This window comes from Dendrobates tinctorius, unplaced genomic scaffold (genome assembly GCF_039654945.1).
Source record: "Dendrobates tinctorius isolate UK_male_01 unplaced genomic scaffold, ASM3965494v1 ptg000051l, whole genome shotgun sequence".
NCBI lineage: Eukaryota > Metazoa > Chordata > Amphibia > Anura > Dendrobatidae > Dendrobates > Dendrobates tinctorius.
In genome coordinates, this window is record NW_027361719.1 from 15,081,013 (window position 1) to 15,102,263 (window position 21,251).

The 21,251-nt window shown below is 44.6% G+C and overlaps 1 protein-coding gene across 4 annotated transcripts in view; it reads left to right on the forward strand.

Moving 5' to 3' along the window:
• Positions 1-21,251, forward strand: part of ARHGAP9 (Rho GTPase activating protein 9) — a 217,399-nt gene that overhangs the window by 75,358 nt on the left and 120,790 nt on the right. Inside the window, exon 1 of one of the 4 annotated variants that reach the window (XM_073576828.1) lies at positions 18,638-18,762. The exons of the other annotated variants lie outside the window; for them this stretch is intronic. Coding sequence (XP_073432929.1) covers positions 18,697-18,762 — 66 coding nt within the window. The 5' untranslated portion in view covers positions 18,638-18,696. Of the gene's footprint in view, positions 1-18,637; positions 18,763-21,251 lie in introns of those variants that run through there. 4 annotated transcript variants of the gene reach the window in all.

The following is a 21,251-nucleotide window of genomic DNA, read 5'->3' on the forward strand; positions in this document are numbered from 1 at the left end:
TTGCTGAGGAGTGTTTGGCGGTGCTCCTTTGATGTTGACTGGTGGTGTCGGTGGCCCAAGCAGGTTCTGTGGTGGTTTGGCTCCAAGCTGGAGGTGCTGTGGCGGTGGTGGTGCTCCCTTGCCATAGTGGTGGTGGCGGAGGAGTGTCCAGCAGCACTCAGACTTGGGGTGGTGTAGTGTTGCCTGGCTTCGCTGGGAATGCAGGTGGCCGTGCAGTGGTATGCAGCAGAAGTCGGTAGTGTGATGAAGCGAGTCAGCGGTGGAACTGTTGGAAATGACACCACTGACTGCTGAACATACCGATTCTGCTGCATAGCCTGCAAGTAAGCAGTGTTGCAGTCCTGTAACACACTCAGCTGTTGCTCAGGACTAAGGTGTTCCTCCATGCCCTGTTCAATATTACTGAAAAAATGATGCGCTGGTCTGTTGAGGTCGGCCTCCAGATGGTCAAGGCGCTGGTGAACAGAGTGGAAGCGGTGTTCCATGTGGTTAAAACCACGTTCCATCAGTGAAAAACCGCTTTCCATTCTGGCGGACAGCGCCTTGAGGCTGCCCTTAAAGGCCTCGCTCAAGAGCATGAACTCGTCCGAGGCCCTCTGCCGCTGGCTGGTAGTGCCCGCATAACCAGTGACAGAGACCTGTGACAGGGGAAAACCTGATGGACCAGATTCCTGGTCACCAGCTGTCTGTGTTGCTGACCTGCAAGATGTTTCCTGGCTGTCGGATGGCTGGGACGGGTCCGAGGTCGATCAATGAAGAACCGCTCCCGGAACAGGTTGCAGAGTGCTGCTCCAAGTGCTGTGGAAAGAAAGGGAAAACATTAGTATCATGCATTTACAAAAAAGCATCACCTATGGAATTGAAAAGCACATAGTAATAACAAACCAAAATAAAAAAAAAAAACTTACGCTCTGCTGGCAAGGAGCGGTCTCAGGAAAGCCAACTCTCGATAATAGCGGTACTTTCTTCTGCGCCTTGCCGCTGAACCACTCCGAACCTGTCCCTCAGCACGAACATCAGTGTTGAAGCAGTCCTTCATCGAGCGCCAACGGGTGCGAATTTTGTTCACTGTTGGGAAAAAAAAAAACGTTAGACAATGCACTTAAGGCAACTTAATTATCAGCACACACACCTGATAGAACTTTGCAAACAGTCAATGCTGCAGTACAAATTTATTATAGACACAATGCAGTCACTGTTGATCCTGAGGACACTGTTATGTTTCCTGCTAGAATATACGTAGCAGCCAAAACAACAGTATCCTCCGGAGCAAGAGTGAAAACAGGATCAAGACAGCAGTTTAAAAAGCAATCACTGTTTTTCCGCAAGGCATTGTTGTGTTTGATGCAAGAATATATCTTGCCAAAAACACAACAGCACCATCAGGACCAGAAATCAATGCAGCAGTTGAATACAAAAATTAATCACTGTTTTTCATAAGGCATTGTTGTGTTTGATGCAAGAATATATCTTGCCAAAAACACAACAGCACCATCATGACCAGAAATCAAGCCAGCAGTTGAATACAAAAAACAATCACTGTTTTCCACAAGGCATTGTTGTGTTTGATGTAAGAATATATCTTGCCAAAAACACACCAGCACCATCAGGACCAGAAATCAATGCAGCAGTTCAATACAAAAATCAATCACTGTTTTCCACAAGGCATTGTTGTGTTTAATGCAAGAATATATCTTGCCAAAAACACAACAGCATCATCAGGACCAGAAATCAAGGCAGCAGTTGAATACAAAAATCAATCACTGTTTTCCACAAGGCATTGTTGTGTTTGATGCAAGAATATATCTTGCCGAAAACACAACAGCACCATCAGGACCAGAAATCAATGCAGCAGTTCAATACAAAAATCAATCACTGTTTTCCACAAGGTATTGCTGTGTTTAATGCAAGAATATATCTTGCAAAAAACACATCAGCACCATCTGGAACAAAAATCAATGCAGTATCACAGAGCATCTTTATACTTACTGAACGCCCTTTTGGAACTCGGAGATGCGCTGTCCCAGCCATCCATCATCGCTGCGGCCACCTCATTCCAAAGCTGCCAGCTCACCACTGGGTCTTTGTACTGCTGGTCACGGCTGTCCCACAACGGGATACGCTCCTCAACAAGGCAGATCAGATGCTCGTTGTCTATGTATACTACTTCTTCGTCATCCCGTTGTGGAACCTAGAAAAAAAAATATTACAATGTTTGGAATTTTGGAGAATGAAAAAGATACAAAAAGAAACAGAGAAGAAGCAAGATAAAAGATGAAAATAAAGACAGAAAAAAAAACCACATTATATACTCACATTGCGTCTCCTCGCCAGGACTTGACTACGCTGCTCCCGCTCAGAATCCTCCCGCTCAGACCGCTCCCGCTCAGACTGCTCCCGCACTTCATCTTCACTGCCCGTGTCCGATGTCTGTAAAGAAAAAAAAAATTAAAACACATTTCTAGAGGCAGCTATACTTACCCAAAGGCAGCAACATCCTCACCTCACGATCAGCTTGGGCCAGTTCTTGCCGAGATGGCGAATACAGTGATCCAGAAGAAGACATGCTGAAATGTAAACAAAAAATACATTAGTACATTATAAAATTGCACAGGACACACAGACATTATGTTGAAGAATACTCACATTTTGGCTTCTGAAGCTTGAATCCACAGGTGGAAGGCTCTTGGAGGTGCTTGTCTGGTCTCTGCAAGGCTGTCTCTAGAGTAATTGTGCCTGAAGACACCTTCTTTTATCTACACTCCTCCCAAACAATGTTGCTTGTTTAGGGGGAGCTTTAGACAAGTGTCTAGACATTGTTTACTCAAATCGCATGCGCGCACAAGGTGCTGACGTGCGCGCAGCCAAGCGCACGTCAGCGACCACATAGACTGTAATGCCATTTTTGGGCGCACAACGTGCGCGCGCAATTTTTTTAACGATGTAGGCGGAACAAAAAATGCAACATGTAGCGTACGGCGCGTCTGGGCACACACCTGTAAAATAAAATGCGCAGCGCACGCTAAACGCTGATTATCGCATACAATCGCAAGACCCTGCGATCACCATGTTAAAGATAGGGGAACATTGCGCGTGCGCCCGATACCGCACGATGCGCTGCGCGATAAAATGCTAGTGTGAAACCAGCCTTACCGATATAATAACAATACACCTATGGTAGTGGGAGAGATAAGGCAAGGCAAGATTCCCAATATGTGTCGCCACACAAGTCGCTTCCTCAGGGGCCTTACAAGTGGCTCAGAGTGCCAATTTATATATACAAAATCAATAAAGTAAAACAATTAACAGCTGTGAGACTTATCCAAGAGCACTGTGGTGCTATCAGGCAATTTGCAAGCCTTATGCCAGAAGTCCAGTCATGTTTACAAAGCGCATGCGCAGAAAAGTCATGAATAAAAGTTATCAGCTGAGCCGCAATACGTGACGACATTGCATGTGTGCAGATCGTTATATCATAATTGCAGAGCTACTGGCAATATGTGTGTGTGCGCGTCAAATCACATAACACTGTGGATCAGCAAAGTCAAAATGGGCTGAAATGGCAGAAGCTGAAGTGGGGGCATTGCTATGTTGAATTAATCAAATTCGTTGGTGTTTTCTACACCAGAAATGCTACTGCAGTCCTTTAGTAGAGTAGCATTACTGGCGTAGCGCCTAAAATATAATGACACTCTACAACTGTGTTTGTACATATGGTGGCCGGGTATAAAAAAAAAAAATTATACTCTACTGCTGTGTGTTTGAGTTGTTGCCGTGCTTAAAAAATTAATTGTACTCTGCAGCTGTCTGTGTGCAATTAGTGTTTGTACAAATACTCTACCATTGTGTTTGTACAAATTGTGGCCGGATATAAAAAGTAATTTTACTCTACCCAGAGGCGTAGCTAGGGTTTCAGCTTGGGGGGGGGACAAAAAATCTGAGTGGGCCCCTAACCAGTTAATCCTTACTACAGCTACGTGGCGCACCCTATTTGTGAGTATAAGGGAACATCAGCAGATGACCGCGCTGTGATTGAAAATAAATCTACAGCTCCGGCAAAAATTAAGAGACCACTGCAAAATTTTCAGTTTGTCTGATTTTTCTCTTTATAGGTATATTTTTGAGTAAAATGTAAATTACTCTTTTATTCTATAAACTACTGACAAATTTCCTAGCACTAAATTTTGTATTGATTCTCAGAAAATGAGAAATGGTCAAAATAACAAAAAAATGCAGTGCTTACAGACCTCAATAATGCTAAGAAAACAAGTTCATAATCATTTACAAACAACAATACTAATGTTTTAACTCAGGAAGAGTTCAGAAATTAATATTTTGTGGAATAACCATGACTGTTAATCACAGCTTTCATGCATCTTGGCATGCTTTCTACCACTCTTTCACACTGCTTTTGGGTGACCTTATGCCACTCTGGTACAAAAATTTAAGCAGTTCTTCTTTGATGGCTTGTGACTATCCATCTTCCTCTTGATTACATTCCAGAGGTTTTCAATGGGGTTCAGGTCTGGAGATTGGGCTGGCCATGGCAGGGATTTGATGTGGTGGTCCTTCATCCACACATTGATTGACCTAGCTGTGTGGCATGGCGCATTGACCTGCTGGAAAAAAACAGTCCTCAGAGTTGGGGTACATTGCCTGAGCAGAAGGAATCAACTGTTTTTCCATGATAACCTTGATTCATACGTCCTTCACAAAAATTACCCTGCCCAATTCCAGCCTTGCTGAAGCATCCCCAGATCATCGCAAATCCTCTACCAAATTTCACAGTGGGTTCAAGACACTGTGGCTTGTACGCCTCTCCAGGTCTCCATCTAACCATTAGACGACCAGGTGTTAGGCAAAGCTGAAAATTACACTCATCAGAGAAGATTACCTTACTCCAGTCCTCTATGGTCCAATCCTTATGGTCTTTGGCAAACTTCAGCCTGGCTCTCCTTTGCTTCTTATTGATGAAAGGCTTTTTTCTAGCTTTACATGACTTGAGTCCTGCCTCTAGGAGCCTGTTATGACCTGTTCTTGCTGTCCACTTCATCCCAGCTGCCATTTGCCATTCCTTTTGTAGGTCACTTGATGTCATCCTGCGGTTGCTGAGTGACATTCGAATAAGATGACAGTCATCCCGCTCAGTGGAAAGTCGTTTTCACCCTCTGCTGGTCTGTAGCTTTGCTGTCCCCAATGTCTGCTGCTTGACCTTGTTGTAATGGAGTGCTGTCTTAGAAATTTTAAGGATGGAGGCAACATGACGCTCACTGTATCCCTCTGCCAGTAAAGCCAGAAGTGAGCCCTTTTCCTCACTCAAGACTTTTCTTTTCAACTCATTTGGTATGGTTAAAAGTTATTTTTTTCATTCCTATTACTTTTGGGATATTACTAGCACTTGTTTTGCCATCCAGCTTGTCCTATTGCAAGAGGATTGTGAACACCACAGCAGAATTTTTTATACTTTCCTTCGTTAAATAAGATTTGGTTCAGGTGATCACCTAATCAGAAGTACATTAAGTAGAATGAGGTGTACTCTGGTTATAATTCAACTGACACTGGAATGGAATGACTGTCAGACATGTAGAGAAGCTGATTTTTATAAAACTGTGCAGTGGAGCTGTATATACAAAAACAAACACTGCTATTACTCTATGGAGACCATATAGGTGTAGACACATGTCTTGCAGACCATATAAGATCACAGTACAGCTATTGATGGTGACTTACCACTGAGGTTCCTTGTTATGGAATCGTTCACTTTTCCCTCCTTTTCCATCTGACCCAGACCGACATGACAACTTCTTCAGCCAGAACTGATCTGCAGAGATTACAACAAAGACACATCTGACTTCTCACATTTCCTGCACCGTCCATATCTATGCCCAACCTGAGCAAATTACTCTTTCTGCTGATACCCCAATACTGAGCTGCAGTTGCCATATGTGTCCTACAGCACCTGCTGTGTGGTACAATAACGGCTCCTCTTACCACCCCACATAGTAATGCCACCACTGTGCCCCTTACATAGTAATAACTGACGCTGATGGGAATGGGGTATCACAATGAAGACAGGAGGCAGGGATTTCTTACAGCACCGCACTCCACGGAGCCTGGATGAAATCATTAACATAAGAGAATATAACATTTCTCCAAAAGACCATAAATATGAGGCATACATATTTTTATTACCTGTATACCCATATTAATAGGTCATATACATCCCGGGAAGGGGGACAGATCCCCTTTAAATGTGATGCAGTTCATGGTTACTATATTGGAGTTTGTTATACTAATACTTATATAAGACCCAGCTGGTAAGTATCAAAAGCCCTCTACCTCCCCATCTTCAGCCCCCAGACAGCAATTATAACATGTAATAGAGTGCATATAATTTACTAACAAAACCATATAATAATCAACCCCTCAGGGCTCTTTTTGCCCCTCAACCACCTCAGCCTTCACAATACCCCCATCCTCTAACATTCACCCCCCCGTGCTGCCCCCCTACTTCAGCATGCACAATACCCCCATCTTCTCACATTCAGCCCCCCAGTGCCCTGTCCCCATCCTCTAACTCTGCCCCCACAATACTCCCATCCTCTCACATTCACTCCCCCAGTGCCCTGTCCTCCTTCCCCCCACAATACCCCCATCCTCACATTCAGCCCACCAGTGCCCTGTCCTCCCTCCCCATAATACCCCCATCCTCTCACAGTCACCCCCCATGCCTTGTCCCCCTCCTCCACTTCAGCCCCCACAATACCCCCATCCTCTCACATTCAGCTCCCCAATGCCTTATCCCCCTCCTCCACTTCAGCCCCCACAATACCCCCAATCCTCTCACATTCAGCCCCCCAGTGTCCTGTACCCCTCCTCCACTTCAGCCCTCACAATACCCCCATCCTCTCACATTCACTCCCAAGTGCCATGTCCCTCCTCCTCCACAATACCCCCATCCTCTCACATTCACTCCCCAGTCCCTTGTTCCCCTTCCCCACTTCAGCCCCCACAATCCCCTCATCCTCTCGCATTCACCCCCCAGTGACCACGCTACTGACTCTACCGCTTTGTCTGTATAAGTTGTGGCCCTGCCTATAAAACTAATTATACTCTGCTGCTCGGTCTGTATGAATCATGGCCGTGCCTAAAAAATAATTATACTCTACTGCTGTCTTTGTCTCAATCGTGGCCCTGCATAAAAAAGTAATTATACTCTACTTCTGTGTCTGCAGACGTAGTGGCCGTACCAAAAAAAATAATTATATTATACCGTTATGTCTATTCGAGTTGTGGCAGTGCCTAAGAAAATAATTATACTCTACCGGTGTGTCTGTACAAGTTGTGGACGTGCCTAAAAAAATAATTATACTATTATGCTATGTCTGTACAAGTTGTGGCCTTGCCTAAAAAAATAATTATACAGTACACCAACCAGACAAACAAGGCAACATGAACAAGAGTAACTGAAAATACCAGGCTTATAAATATTCACTCACATATAACAGAGGAATGTACTGGGGAGTGGAGGATGGGGAAAAACCAAAGTAAGGTGGGAAGGGAATTATCACACTTACAAATCCATGCAACAGTGACAGATAACTCCTCCAAATTACTCATATAATCACTAAAACACCTCTCCTCCAAGCCATGCAGCATAAGCTAGCTCTGAAGATCTGCTTCTCCCCTCTGCAAATCCATTCATTGTCTCCAAATTCCTCAACATATCCACTTCAAGCTACTAACAATGGCCTACAAAAGCCATCCATAATCTGTCTACCCCATATATTTCTGAACTAATCTCCCGATATCTCACACCACGTAACCTCTGCTTCCCAAGACCTCCTTCTCTTTCCTCATCCAGTCGCCTGCATGACTTCTTCTGAGTATCCTCCATCCTGTAGAATTCTGTGGCCCAACACCTCCAATTATCCTCTACATTCTGAACTTTCAAGTGGAACTTTAAAATCCATCTCTTCAGAACATCTTACAGACTGCAGTGACCCCGCTGCCTCCTCACCAACACCTGCTGCAACCCCTGAACCTACTGTCTTCTACCCCATTATCCTGTAGAATGTAAGTGTAAAGGGTAGGGTCCTCTCCCCGCTGTACCTGTCTGTCACTATTAGTTGGTTCATTGTAATTTCTATTTGTGTTTTGTATGTATTCCCCTCCTCATGTACAGCACCATGGAATCAATGGAGCTCTAAACATAAATAATAATAATCTCCTTCATGATGTTCCACCCAGTCCTCATGGATCGCCATCGCACCCAGGGTGGCGGGGTACTCGGAGCCAGGCCTTGGGTTTCAATGGGAGATGTCACGGCAGCTGTGACCCAGTCCGTGGTCCATTGTAAAAGGGAAGATGTTGAACGTGTGGATGATGGTTAAAGTTTATAAGTGAATGATTCGTGACGCCACCTGTGGTGTTCGGCAATGAAGATGCTAAGCCGACGCTGCAGTCAGATCCTCTGGGACAGATGGTGTGGTGCAGCAATGATGTTGTGGCCCTCCACAGGTAGGGCTGTAGTCCCAGGGCAGTGTAGATGAAGAGAGCGAGGGGACGTAGATGGTGCAGTGTTAGGCACAGGGATGTAGCAGTGCTGAGTGTGTTGGCGCAGGAATAAGTGGAGGACACCAGGGCATGTAGTTCCAAAGCTTTACTCACAGTCTGTTGTGCATACAGGTGCCCCCATCCGTGCCGTGTCCTCCAGGTCAGGAGCTCAGCCAACTCCCAGCCAAGATGAAGTACTCCGTTCCAACACTCCGCCAACATGTGCCTTTTCTGAACGTCTCCCTTCTAGCGCCTAATTGAAGTACTCACAGTACTGAGTTACACTGGAGTTCCTCCTTTCTGATGTTCTTAGAACTCTACTTGTACGGCAGACAGCTGTAGCCTGCTTCGGGGACTCCTTGCTACTAAGTCCCGGCTCACTCTCGTTGCTGTTGTGCCCCCAAGTCTTGTGTGGGAATAAAGTGGTGACAACTTCTATTCCTCCGGTGGCTGCTGCAGGACCATTAGTATCCATACAACCTCAGGGACCGGACCCCAGCCATGCGCTGAGAACTTGAGGAAGAGCTCTGCTCTAACCCTAATCCTTAATTCTCTTTTTCTCCTTACATTCCGTACAAAACTATCTTTCTTATGGAGACTTAGGCTTTCTGAATATATCTTTCCTGTGCCAGCAGACTCAGGTCACAGAAGTCTGCTGCAGCACTTCCTTCCATCCATCCCACTCAGATGATCTTCTCTCCCAGACTGACCTAGTCAGACTCCCCAGTCCTTATGATCTCCCGCTCTCTTGTGCAGACTAAGCTCTATGTTGTGGGGGATGCAGGTGTTGGAGTGTGGTCAGGTGTCTCCACCTTACCTGAATGGTGGGGTACCACACCTCAGGAGGAGGTGCAGTACCTCTGTGGCGACCGAACCCTCAAGGGCGCCACATACTCCCCTGTTGTCCTTGCTGGTCTTCACACAGCAGAAAGCCGCAGCAGTTGGCACCTGAGTTTTGTCATCATCATCGTTGACCATTTGCATTACCCTTCCCACATACTCATCCTCAATGAGAACAAGTGGTTGGGCATCAGTGCACTCAAACTCTTCCAATTGTGGCGCAAGGCCGGGTGGATGGCTCATGGAACCACAGCCAGCTGAGTCATCAAAAAGCAGAAGTGACTGCTGAATGATTTGGGGCACAAACTCCTTCCCCGATTTGCAAAGGGTTGAGGTGCAAGACAGATGCCCATCGGCCGCAGTTGCAAAATCTGTGCTTTCATCAGGGGACCGGGTGGAAGACAAAGTGAAGGAACTGAAGGCACTTTCAGCCATCCAATCTAAAACAACCTCGAATTGTTATGGTCTCACCATTTATCCAGCGGTACTCGGGCCTACAAAGTTACACAGAACCTCCTGTTGCCTGAGTGCACCAGAGGAAGGTGTTTAATTTGGGCAAGTAGCACACACAGATCAACTACGTCCTCTCCTTCCCTGCAGCAGCTATAGTACCACCACCAGCAACACGTCCCCTATTTGATGCTCTCATTGTTTTCACAAAAAAAAGTGCAGAGTATTACACGGCCTGTATACAGAGAGAGAGTGGCCAGCAGAATTTTACAATACCTGTTTTAAGAGTACTCCCAAAAAAATCAATAAAAGAAAGAAAACACAAAAAACATTGTTGGCCACCTCCTCCACCTCGCCCACTTGGATCTCTGGCTCCAGGTTCAAGATTATCATTTTTATTTTTTTTATTCTATGTTACTTTAATTGATTTCCCTTTTCACATTTATTTGCGGGGCAATTGTCCTGCTATCACCCCCATTTAGCTTTCTTTTTGCAACCCCCTAGCCCTTACTTGTTATTGCCACTGAACTTCGAGTCCCCATTGAGTTCTATTGGTTTCAGGTTCGGGGTCAAATTCAATGTCATTTTATTTTTTAGGTCTTTCTGTGGGATAAGTTCGAAGATTTTTGTGGTACAATTTTTAGGGTGCATAACATATTTTGACAGCTTTTTATTCAGATTTTTCAGATGCAGAATTAACAAAAAACAGCAATTCATTTATTGTTTTTATATTTTTTTTTCGCGGTTCACCGTGGGATAAAAGTTATAAGTTCGATTTATTTTTTGGTTCATTGTAGCTACAGCGATATCAGTTACATTTTTTTTATGTTTTGCTACTTTTGTACACTAAAAGCAATATTTTACAAAAAATAAATTGTTTTTGCATCAATGTACTGTGAGAGCTGTAACTTTTTATTTTTTTTGCTGAAAAAGCCATATTAAGTCTTATTTTTGGACATGATGTTTTAATTAATACCATTTTTTAATATATGACTTTTTTCTATCTCTTTTTATTTTTATTTTTTGCTGAAAAAGCCATATTAAGGCTTATTTTTTGGACATGATGTTTTAATTCTTACCATTTTTTAATATATACTCTACCGTTCAAAATTTAGGCTCACTTAGAAATTTCCTTAATTTTTAAAGAAAAGCACAGTTTTTTCCAATGAAGCTAACAATAAATGATTCAGAAATACACTCTATACATTGTTAATGTGGTAACTGTCTATTCTAGCTGCAAACGTCTGGTTTGTAATGCAATATCGTCTTAGGTGTATAGAGGCCCATTTCCAACAACCATCACTCCAGTGTTCTTATGGATCTTTGTGTTTGCTAACTATGTAAGAAGGCTAATGCATGGTTAGAATACCCTTGAAAACCCTTGTGCAAGTATGATAGCACAGCTGAAAACAGTTTGGCTGATTAGAGAAGCTATAAACCTGACCTTCCTTTGAGCTAGTTGAGAATATGGAGCATTACATTCGTTTTTTTCCATTAAACTCTCAAAATGGCCAGAAAAAAAGAACTTTCATGTGAAACTCGACAGTCTATTCCTGTTCTTAGAAATTAATGCTATTCCATACGAGAAATTACCAAGAAACTGAAGATTTCTTACAACGGTGTGTACTACTCCCTTCAGAGGAAAGCACAAAAAGGCTCTAACCAGAGTAGAAAGAGAAGTGGGAGGCCCCGCTGCACAACTGAGCAAAAAGACAAGTACATTAGAGTCTGTAGTTTGAGAAATCGACACCTCACAGGTCCTCAACTGGCAGCTTCATTAAATAGTACACGCAAAACGCCAGAGTCAACGTCTACAATGAAGAGGCGACTCCGGGATGTTGGCCTTCAGGGCAGAGTGGCAAAGAAAAAGCCATATCTTAGACTGGCTAATATAAGGAAAAGATTAATATGGGCAAAAGAACAGAGACTTTGGACGGAGGAAGACTGGAAAAAAGTGTTATGGACAGACAAATCCAAATTTGAGGTGTTTGGATCACACAGAAGAACATTTGTGAGACGCAGAACATCTGAATAGATACTGGAAGAGTGCCTGACACCATCTGTCAAGCATGGTGGAGGTAATGTGATGGTCTGGGGTTGCTTTGGTGCTGGTAAAGTGGGAGATTTGTACAAGGTAAAAGGGATTTTGAATAAGGAAGGCTATCACTCCATTTTGCAACACCATGCCATACCTTGTGGACAGCGCTTGATTGGAGCCAGTTTCATCCAACAACAGGACAATGACCCAAAGTACACCTCCAAATTATGCAAGAAGTATTTAGAGAAGAAGTAGGCAGCTGGTATTCTATCTGTAATGGAGTGGCCAGTGCAGTCACCAGATCTCAACCCCATGAAGCTTTTGTGGGAGCAGCTTGACCATATGGTACGCAAAAAGTGCCCATCAAGCCAAATCAACTTGTAGGAGGGGCTTCAGGAAGCATGGGGTGGAATTTCTCCAGATTACCTCAGAAAATGTACTGCTAAAATGCCAAAGGTCTGCAATGCTGTAATTGCTGCAAAGGGAGCATTCTTTGACGAAAGCAAAGTTTTAATCAGAAAATTATTATTTCAAATAAAAATCTTTTTTTCGAACCTTGTCAACGTCTGGACTAGATTTTAAATTCATTTGGTAACTTATTTGATTAATAAAAGTATGAGTTTTCATGGAAAACACAAAATTGTCAGGGTGACCCCAAACTTTTGAACAGCAGTGTATGACTTTTTGATAGCTTTTTATTAAATTTTGTTGTGTTAGGCTACTTTCACACATCAGGTTTTCGGCGTCAGGCGCGATCCGGCGTCGTGCCGGAATGCCGGATCCGGCAAATGTTTTGTAAAACCTGATGTGCCGGATCCGGTTTTCTGCCGGATCCGTCTTGTTCTTGACAGACAAAACCGGATCCGTCTCATCCGGTTCATCCGTTTTTCTATCCGTTTTTCGACGGATTACGCCGGATCTGGTTTTTAAAATTGACCCTTGTGGCCTTCCGAACGGGATTGGCTACTGGAAAACTATATATAGCATGTTCCTACAGCCCTTCTTTGACAGGTTGTAGAGGAGAAAGTGCAGGTTGGAGAGAAGAGCAAGTTACTGGCGAAGATGGATGTTGTCATTGGAAATATTACCACTAGAAGTTCTGTGACGGTTTCAGTAATGAGGGACAATTTTGCACTATACTTTATGTCACCTCAAGGCAGAGTACACTGGCAGGATGACAGAGTGTGAAAGATTTGTGCCCTACCAAACTTGTGTACCTTCTGGACCAACAGTATATACCTTTGCCAACCAAAGTTGGCTATCTTGTCATGGTCTTACTATTTTTAGCTTTAGGCCACAGGTGTGTACCTGGTTGTGTTTTATGCAAAGTATTTCACCTTTTAACAAAAGTTGTGTACATTGTTAGGAAATCACCAACAATAAACACAACTTTTCAGGTGAAATACTTTGCTTCAAACACAACCAGGAACACAACTGTGGCAAAAAGCTAAAATTTACCCACAGTTATATACCTGGTTTTGAATACCTTTTTACCTTTTAAATACCCTGTATTTAACCTTTTTTTTTAAACATATTTCGCCGCAGAAAGAAATGACAGACAACCAGTGTAAACAATAATTTAACTTTTATTTAAAAATTTTTTTTTTGTGTAAACTGTTTTTAAACTTAAAAAAACTTTTTTAATAAAGGTTTGAAACCAACCAAATCGGCATTTTTATTACAAAAAATACATTATAACTCGGTGTAGTGTGGGGTGGAAATACTGCTGGAGGGGCTGCGGGACACTTCGACAATGGGAGTGTGGAGAGAGGACTGGGATCGTGGTGGGGAAGGAACAGTTAGAGGTGATGGTGTGGAAAAAGATACAGAATGGGTGGACATGTGGGAGGCAGAAGAGGTGGTGGGCGGTGGAGTGGAGGGTTGGGCAGGGACTGTAGGAGCAGATGATGTTGATGGAAAGTTGTATGGGGAAGGAGTTTGGTATGGGGAAGGAGTTTGGTACGGGGAAGGAGTTTGGTATGGGGCAGGTTGCTGGAAGTGGGGAGATGTCTGGTACTGGGGAGGTTGCTGGTACTGGGAAGGTTGCTGGTACTGGTGAGGTTGCTGGTATGTAATAGGAGGGGGAGGATGGAAAGTGGCTGGAGGGGGTGCAGATGTAATAGGAGGGGGAGGATGGAAAGTGGCTGGAGGGGGTGCAGATGTAATAGGAGGGGGAGGATGGAAAGTGGCTGGAGGGGGTGCAGATGTAATAGGAGGGGGAGGATGGAAAGTGGCTGGAGGGGGTGCAGGTGGAGGAACTACAGTGGTGGGAGGTGGAGGTTGGGAGGTAACCTGCTGTAGAGCACCGTGGCACGAATGCATTACATGCATCTGCTGGGTAGGAGATAGTGTTGCCATGCGCTCCACAACAGACCTGAAAAAGGTGTGGTTTGGCGAAGATCTTGCTTCTGAATGCATGGTTTGCAGAAGTGTCTTCACCTCCAGAATGCTGGAGTTGATCTGCTGAAAGCCTGCGGAGATTTGCTCTGACAAGACTTTTAGACAGTTCTGGAAAGATGCATTCAGATGCAAGAACTCTGGCGCATAACTCTTTTCCTGACCCCTCTGCCGCTGCCGCCCAGTACCCGCAGGTGTACTAGAGGTGGCAGGGGCAGAAGGGTGGGGTAAAGGGAAAGCGATCTCCTCACCAGCAGCTTCATGTAATGTAGGCGGCCACGATGCTCCTGTGCTGGTGGATGGGACAGATGGGTCGAATGTGTGGGAAGGCTGGGAAGGTGCAGATGTACCGGGGCGGTCGAAGTGTCCCTCGGTGCCGGTCTCCTCAGGGATCGCCTCAGAAGGGTCCAATCGTGCAGGCTCCCGAGTGCTGCTCACCGTGCTGTGGAATAAAGAAAAAAAAAAACAATTAAAATACTGACATGGTATGGCCCTGGCTGAAAAAAAAAAGTTACATCTAACATTTTTTTTCACATGTGGTGTGTAATATTTACCTTCTAGTGACCATTGTTTCCCGGAGGAACGACAGGGCTTGTGCGTACTTGTACTTGCTCCTGCGTCCTCCAGATCCACTCGGGGCCCGCATCTCTTTATTGAACTCCTTCTTGAAACGATCCCTCACAGACCGCCACCGATTCACAATTCTGTTCCCTGAAACGAGAAAGGAGTGGTTAGTATACAACATCAGTGTTTCACAAACTCCAGTCCTCATGGTCCCCAGGGGTCATGTTTTCAGGATTTCCATAGTAAATAGAAATCCTGAACACATGATCCGTGGGGACCACGAGGACTGGAGTTCGGGAAACACTGGTTTACATCAAGCAACCGGTACTGTATATACTTACGCTCTTTAATCTGGGCCCGAACATCGAGGTCCTCCCAGCGGCCCACAAGGAGCGAACAGATTTCCTCCCAGAGTCGTAGGGTAACGATAAGGTCAGCGTGGCGGCGGTCAGCCATATTCCAGAGCGGCTCCCTTTCTCTGACGAGATCGATGAGGTGGTCCACATCGAGTCCTCCATCCTCACCGTCAGAGTCGGGAGCACGCTGTGAAGGCTGTTAAAGAAAAAGACAAAAATAACATAATTAGCCTACACAAAAGAAATGAAATAAAAAGTGCAAAAAAACAAAGCAAAAATATTTATACTTACACGCTGGTGACCGCCGCGTTGCTGTCGCCGACGACCCTGGGAGGCACTGCGAGGACCTCTTGGCCGAGCACCAGATTGGGAAGACTAGAGAAGAAAACAAAAAATGTTATGTCTTTGGATGTAGGCATTTGTTTGCTGTGTGTGGTCTGCAGAACATTGTTTTCTATGTGTTGTGTGTAGTGTGATGTTGTGTTTCTGCGTTTGATGCAAAAAACTTACCAATTGTGAGCCCACTCCAAGCGTCTGTCCACCCCTTCCTTCTTCTTCTGGGAGCTCCTCTTCATCTTGTGAATCCTGTTTTGAAATAAAAGGCAATGGATAGACATATATTACAGAGATGATGGATTTTGGAAATAAAAACTTACCGTCAAACGCTGACGATGCGAGGGAGGGCTCCCAGAAGATGATGTGCTGTCTTCCTGGTGGCCACACTCCATGCCTGTGGGTGGTGTTCCACCTGCTGCCATTGCTGCTGCTGCTGCTGCATCTATTGGGCGGCTGTTGAATAAAGAGAAACAAAGGGCCAATGAATATCTTGATATTCAATAGCCCTAGTTTGGAGGAATGGGGGATTTGATAATTACCGTCTCTCATCTGCTGCTGGCCTCCCCTCCTCAGCATGTTCCATTTGCTGCTCCATTTGGGGTGGTGGTGGTGCTGATGGTGCTGCAGTGGTCTCCTGCCTTCTCCTGCTGCGCTTGGTTGCTTTCTTGGGTGGCATGTTGGGTGTGGCTGTGGGTCCCACTGTCTTGCTTTTATATATGTCTTGTGGGCAGAGCTACTGAGCATGCTCAGACCAAAAAAACCGATCCGGCCACCGGATCCGGCTTTCGCCGGATCCGGCGCATTGCGGCGCTCATAGACTTTCATTGTGTGAAAAAGCCGGACGCGCCGGATCCGGCGTTTCCGGCTTTTACGCCGGAGACAAAAAACGTTACAGTAGCCGTTTTTTCCAGACGCCGGATCGCGACACATTGCCGGATCCGGCGAAAACCGGATGAAACGCATGGCCATCCGGCGCGATCCGGCGCAAATGCAAGTCAATGGGGGGGAAACCGGATCCGGCATTGCATTTCGCCGGATCCGGTTTCTGTCAAAAGCGCCGGATCGCGCCTGACGGCGAAAACCTGATGTGTGAAAGAGGCATTAGTATGATGAATAAGCTACATTTTTGACTATTTTTTTTTACTATTTCTTTACTGTGTTCGCTGTACGGAATAAATAATGTGACAGTTTTATAGTTCTGATACACAGTTTTATTTTTACACAAAAGCAGTATTTTTACTGGCAAAACAGCCTTTCATGGGTTTTTTTGCATTTTTTTTAAACATTTTTTAAATTTCTTTTACTTTATTACTTAGTCCCACAGTGGGAGTAGGACCTGAATATTTTTTACTTTGATCGCTGTTCTCATGCACTGCAGAAGTGCATGACACTTGTTAATTCTGCACTGACACAACCTGTTAGATCATGCTTATAGCAGCGTCTAACAGGCCACTGTATCCTGATGTCATCAGATGACTTCAGAGTGCGATGGCAACTATCTGCATCCGCAATGATAATCACGTTAAGCTGACAGTTTTAAAGAGGGAGCCCTCTCCATTTCTTAACAATGTACATGCTGCTGCTGTGATTGACATGAGTATTAAAGGTGTTAGTCGACCTTGATTGGTTAGAAGCCCATGACCAATTCCACATTGTATCTGCTGTTCTGGGTGGCACTATACACTTATTCCGCAGTGCCTTGAAAAAGTAGCGCTGAGGAAGAAGGCCCTTAATGAACACTTTGAAAAGGCGTATCAGCAGTCATTAAGAGGTTAAGTATGTGCATTGGGAGAAACCTGTCAGCCAAGAGGAGCAGTCCGTGGAGAGGCTAATGGGTATCTCTCTCTTGGGCCAGTCATCAGAGACTCAAAGACCCCATCCGATGCTTTAAAGTATGCATTCCAGGAAATTCAGAGGTATACACATAAATCACTGGTCACTGAACGGTCCCACAGTATTTGCACCTTTATCATGGTTAATGTACACAATTACTTTGAAGACTGTCATCAAGAAGTGGCTAAAATTTGGCACAACCTTGTCATAACCTGGAACTGGATTTCCCTCAAATATTGATGAAAAGAGAATGAGCAAATTGGCTCGAGAGGCTGCTAAGAGGCTTAAAGCAACATTAAAGGAGCTGCAAGAATTTCTTGCAACTGCTGGCTGTATTTGACAATAATCTCCTGTACTTTTAATATGTCTGGCCTGTAAGGTAGGTTGGCAAGATGGAAGCCTTTTCTTATAAAGAAAATATCCAAGCCCAGCTATGTTTTGCCCAAACTTACATAAACTCTGCCAAAACCATGTATATACAGTATATATATGCTTTGGAGCTGTTTTTTCGGCAGCTAGAACTAGGGCTTTAGTCAAGGTAAAAGGAATTTTGAACAGTTCAATTTCTGCAACAAGACTTTCAGTCTTGTGTTAAAAAGCTGAACATGAAAAAGAAGTTCACCTTTTAGTACGACAATGATACTAAGCATACCTTCAAATAAAGAATTGATTCACCAGAAGATCGGGGTTTTGGAATGGCCCAGCCAGAGCCCAGATCTGAATCCAATTAAAAATCTGTATGTGTTGACCCAAAGTAGGCGCTGTGTGTACAGATGCCATTGTAATCTGACATATTTGGAACACTACTGCAAGAGTGAGGCAAAGAGTGGACAAAGACTCTCAATTCTAGATTTGCCATGCTGACAGCCTCCTACCCAAAAAGGTTGAATGCAGTCATAAATTCAAAGACAAAGTATTAGTTTAAGGGTGTGCATATGTATGCAACCACATTATTTTAGTTATTTTTCTTTTTCCACCCAAAAAGATGTCATGTTTCAGATGTGACTGGGATGTGTGCCACTGATGTCTGATGGCCTCATTGACTTATAATGGGGGACAGGCAGATCCAGTCTTGGTACTATAGTACTATTTTTTTTCTCAAATCTGCAGCGTCTGCTGATGGATGTGCCACACGTTTCTGAAGGCAGAGTGAGCAGAGGCTAACTATATATGTTACGCTAAAAAGTATTTCCTTGCAAAATCATACCTCAGGTTCCCCTTTCTGAAGAGGAACAGGATATAACAAATGAGTACTAACCCAGCAGAGGTAAGGGTAGGCAAGAAGTGATCAGTGAGCCCAGGACATTGTGCCAGGACAAGGGATGCATGCAAACCAAAAATGTAATGTTTGCTTATCATTATGAGCCTGCGGAGAGTCTGGACTACACAAAGGTAAAGAAAACTTACCCCATAGTCAACTGTACCAAAACATGCGACTGTTTCCTCTTAAGCTCTATCTTTCTTCTTCCTTGAACTGCAGATCACTGAGTACAATAAGGAATTTCCAGCATAAGCGATGTATATACTTTAACACTTTATGCAAATTTTAATTATCCAAGTTTATTTGTTGTAACTGGGTAGTATATATGGACATATATACAGTGATGCATACAGTGTGTGTGTATATATATATATAGTATATATATATGTACTGTATGCAACGTGTGTGTATAACACAAGACTGAAAGTCTTGTTGCAGAAATTGAACTGTTCAAAATTCCCTTTACGTTGACTAAAGCCCTAGTTCTAGCTGCCGAAAAAACAGCTCCAAAGCGTATAAATATTTATACATTGTAACAGTCTTGACCTCCCTCAAAAAAAATCAGGGTATATGTATAAGGGCTACAAGAAAATGTTTTAGAGTTTTGGAATGCTTTTTTATAATTTTACACATTTTGTGATGCACCAAACTGTTAAGATGCAGACTCCACTGGTTTAATAATAATAATAATAATAATAATAAATTTTATTTCTATAGCGCCGACATATTCCGCAGCACTTTACACTTCAGAGGGGATTTGTACAGACAATAGACATTACAGCATAACAATAATCACATAGATTATAACAAATACCAAGAGGAATGAGGGCCCTGCTCGCAAGCTTACAGTCTATGAGGAAAGAGGTAGACACAAAAGGTGGGTGGTAACGGTTGCCCTGATTGTATGGACCAGACATAATGCTAAGTGTGTAACAGTACAGACACAGAGGGCTAATGGATGCATAAAGCATGTGGGAACATGATGCGGGGAACCTGGTTATGGTAAAACTTTTGGCTGTGCCACACAGGGATAGATTAGGTTAATGTGTTGAGGCGTTAGGCCAGTCTGAATAAATGGGTTTTCAGGGCACGCTTAAAAGTGTGGGGATTGGGGACTAATCGTACTGACCTGGGAAGTGCATTCCAAAGAATTGGTGCAGCACGTGTAAAGTCTTGGAGACGGGAGTGGGAGGTTCTGATTATTGAGGATGCTAACCTCAGGTCATCAGCAGAACGGAGGGCGCGGGTAGGGTGGTATACTGAAACAAGGGAGGAGATGTAGGGTGGCACTGAGCCATGGAGGGATTTGTGGGTGAGGGTAATAAGTTTATACTGAATTCTGGAGTGGATGGGTAGCCAGTGTAATGACTGGCACAAGGTAGAGGTATCGGTGTAACGATTGGTGAGGAATATGATCCTGGCTGCAGCATTCAATACAGATTGGAGAGGGGAGAGTTTGGTAAGAGGGAAACCGATTAGAAGAGAGTTACAATAGTCGAGACGAGAATGAATAAGAGAAACAGTAAGAGTATTAAGGCTGGCGGAACGCACCAAATTATAAAATAATAGTAGGTGCGTTCGCAGCCCGGGGTCCACCGTGCAGAGGTGGTACACTGCTGCTAGGTAATGGCGGAAGAATAGAGTGGCGTAAAAACCGTCACACGTGGGTTACGTCACCCAATGTGAACAGGTGCGAACTCTGTTATTGCACAGAGTCGCACAACCGCTGAACATAGATGCTGGAGCCTGTTTAGCTCACAGAGCCTGGCTAAAAGAGCGCACAGTGTATGGCCACAAAACTCTACCCCAAGGACACGGGGTTAGAGTCCTTCTAGGCCCACTGAGCGCGCGGTGTCGCTGCCGTGTGTGCCGCTATAGACTCTGGCTATGAAGTGGAGCACGCGCACTGAGGCGTGCCGAGTCCCTGGTGAGGGCTGATGCCTGACTTAACCTCTGTCCTACCTACACCTAAGCCTGGGCGCTAGCAGGCTAGGCTGCACAACACATGCGTACCAAGGGTAGGGGTTTCTTAATGAGTCAATCACCAGAGACATACATATGTGCATACATCACTCACTCCACATAGTCTGTAAATACAGTCTTATCCTAGCGCATGGCCGAGCGGCCATGCGAACCTTTTATAGCCGCGAGCGTCCGGGACCTTCCTGGCTTCTCGGATGGGCCAATCCGAACAGGACCTGATCACTCCATGGGCATGCTCAGTGGCCTGACATGGGGACTTAGTCCCTGGAGAATCTTGCTGCTGAGCAGCATGTATTGCCATAGATGTGCCAGAGGTAGCAGCAGCAAGCAAACCCACGGAGCTGGTCTGGGCAGAGCGCCTGGACCGACGAGTTTGCTGAGCAACCTCCTCTGCGGCTGCAGAGGAATGGGAGACCGCTGGAAGTAAGGCTCGGGATTCTCGCTGTGCAGCGACAGAAATCCGACGCCTAGCAAAGAGTTTTTGCAGAGTCAAAAGTAAGAAAAGGTCGAATTCTAGAAATGTTTTTGAGGTGCAGATGACAAGAGCGAGCCAGTGATCGAATATGGTGGGCAAAGGAAAGCTCGGAGTCAAGTATGACCCCAAGACAGCGGGCATGTTGCTGGGGAGTAATAGTGG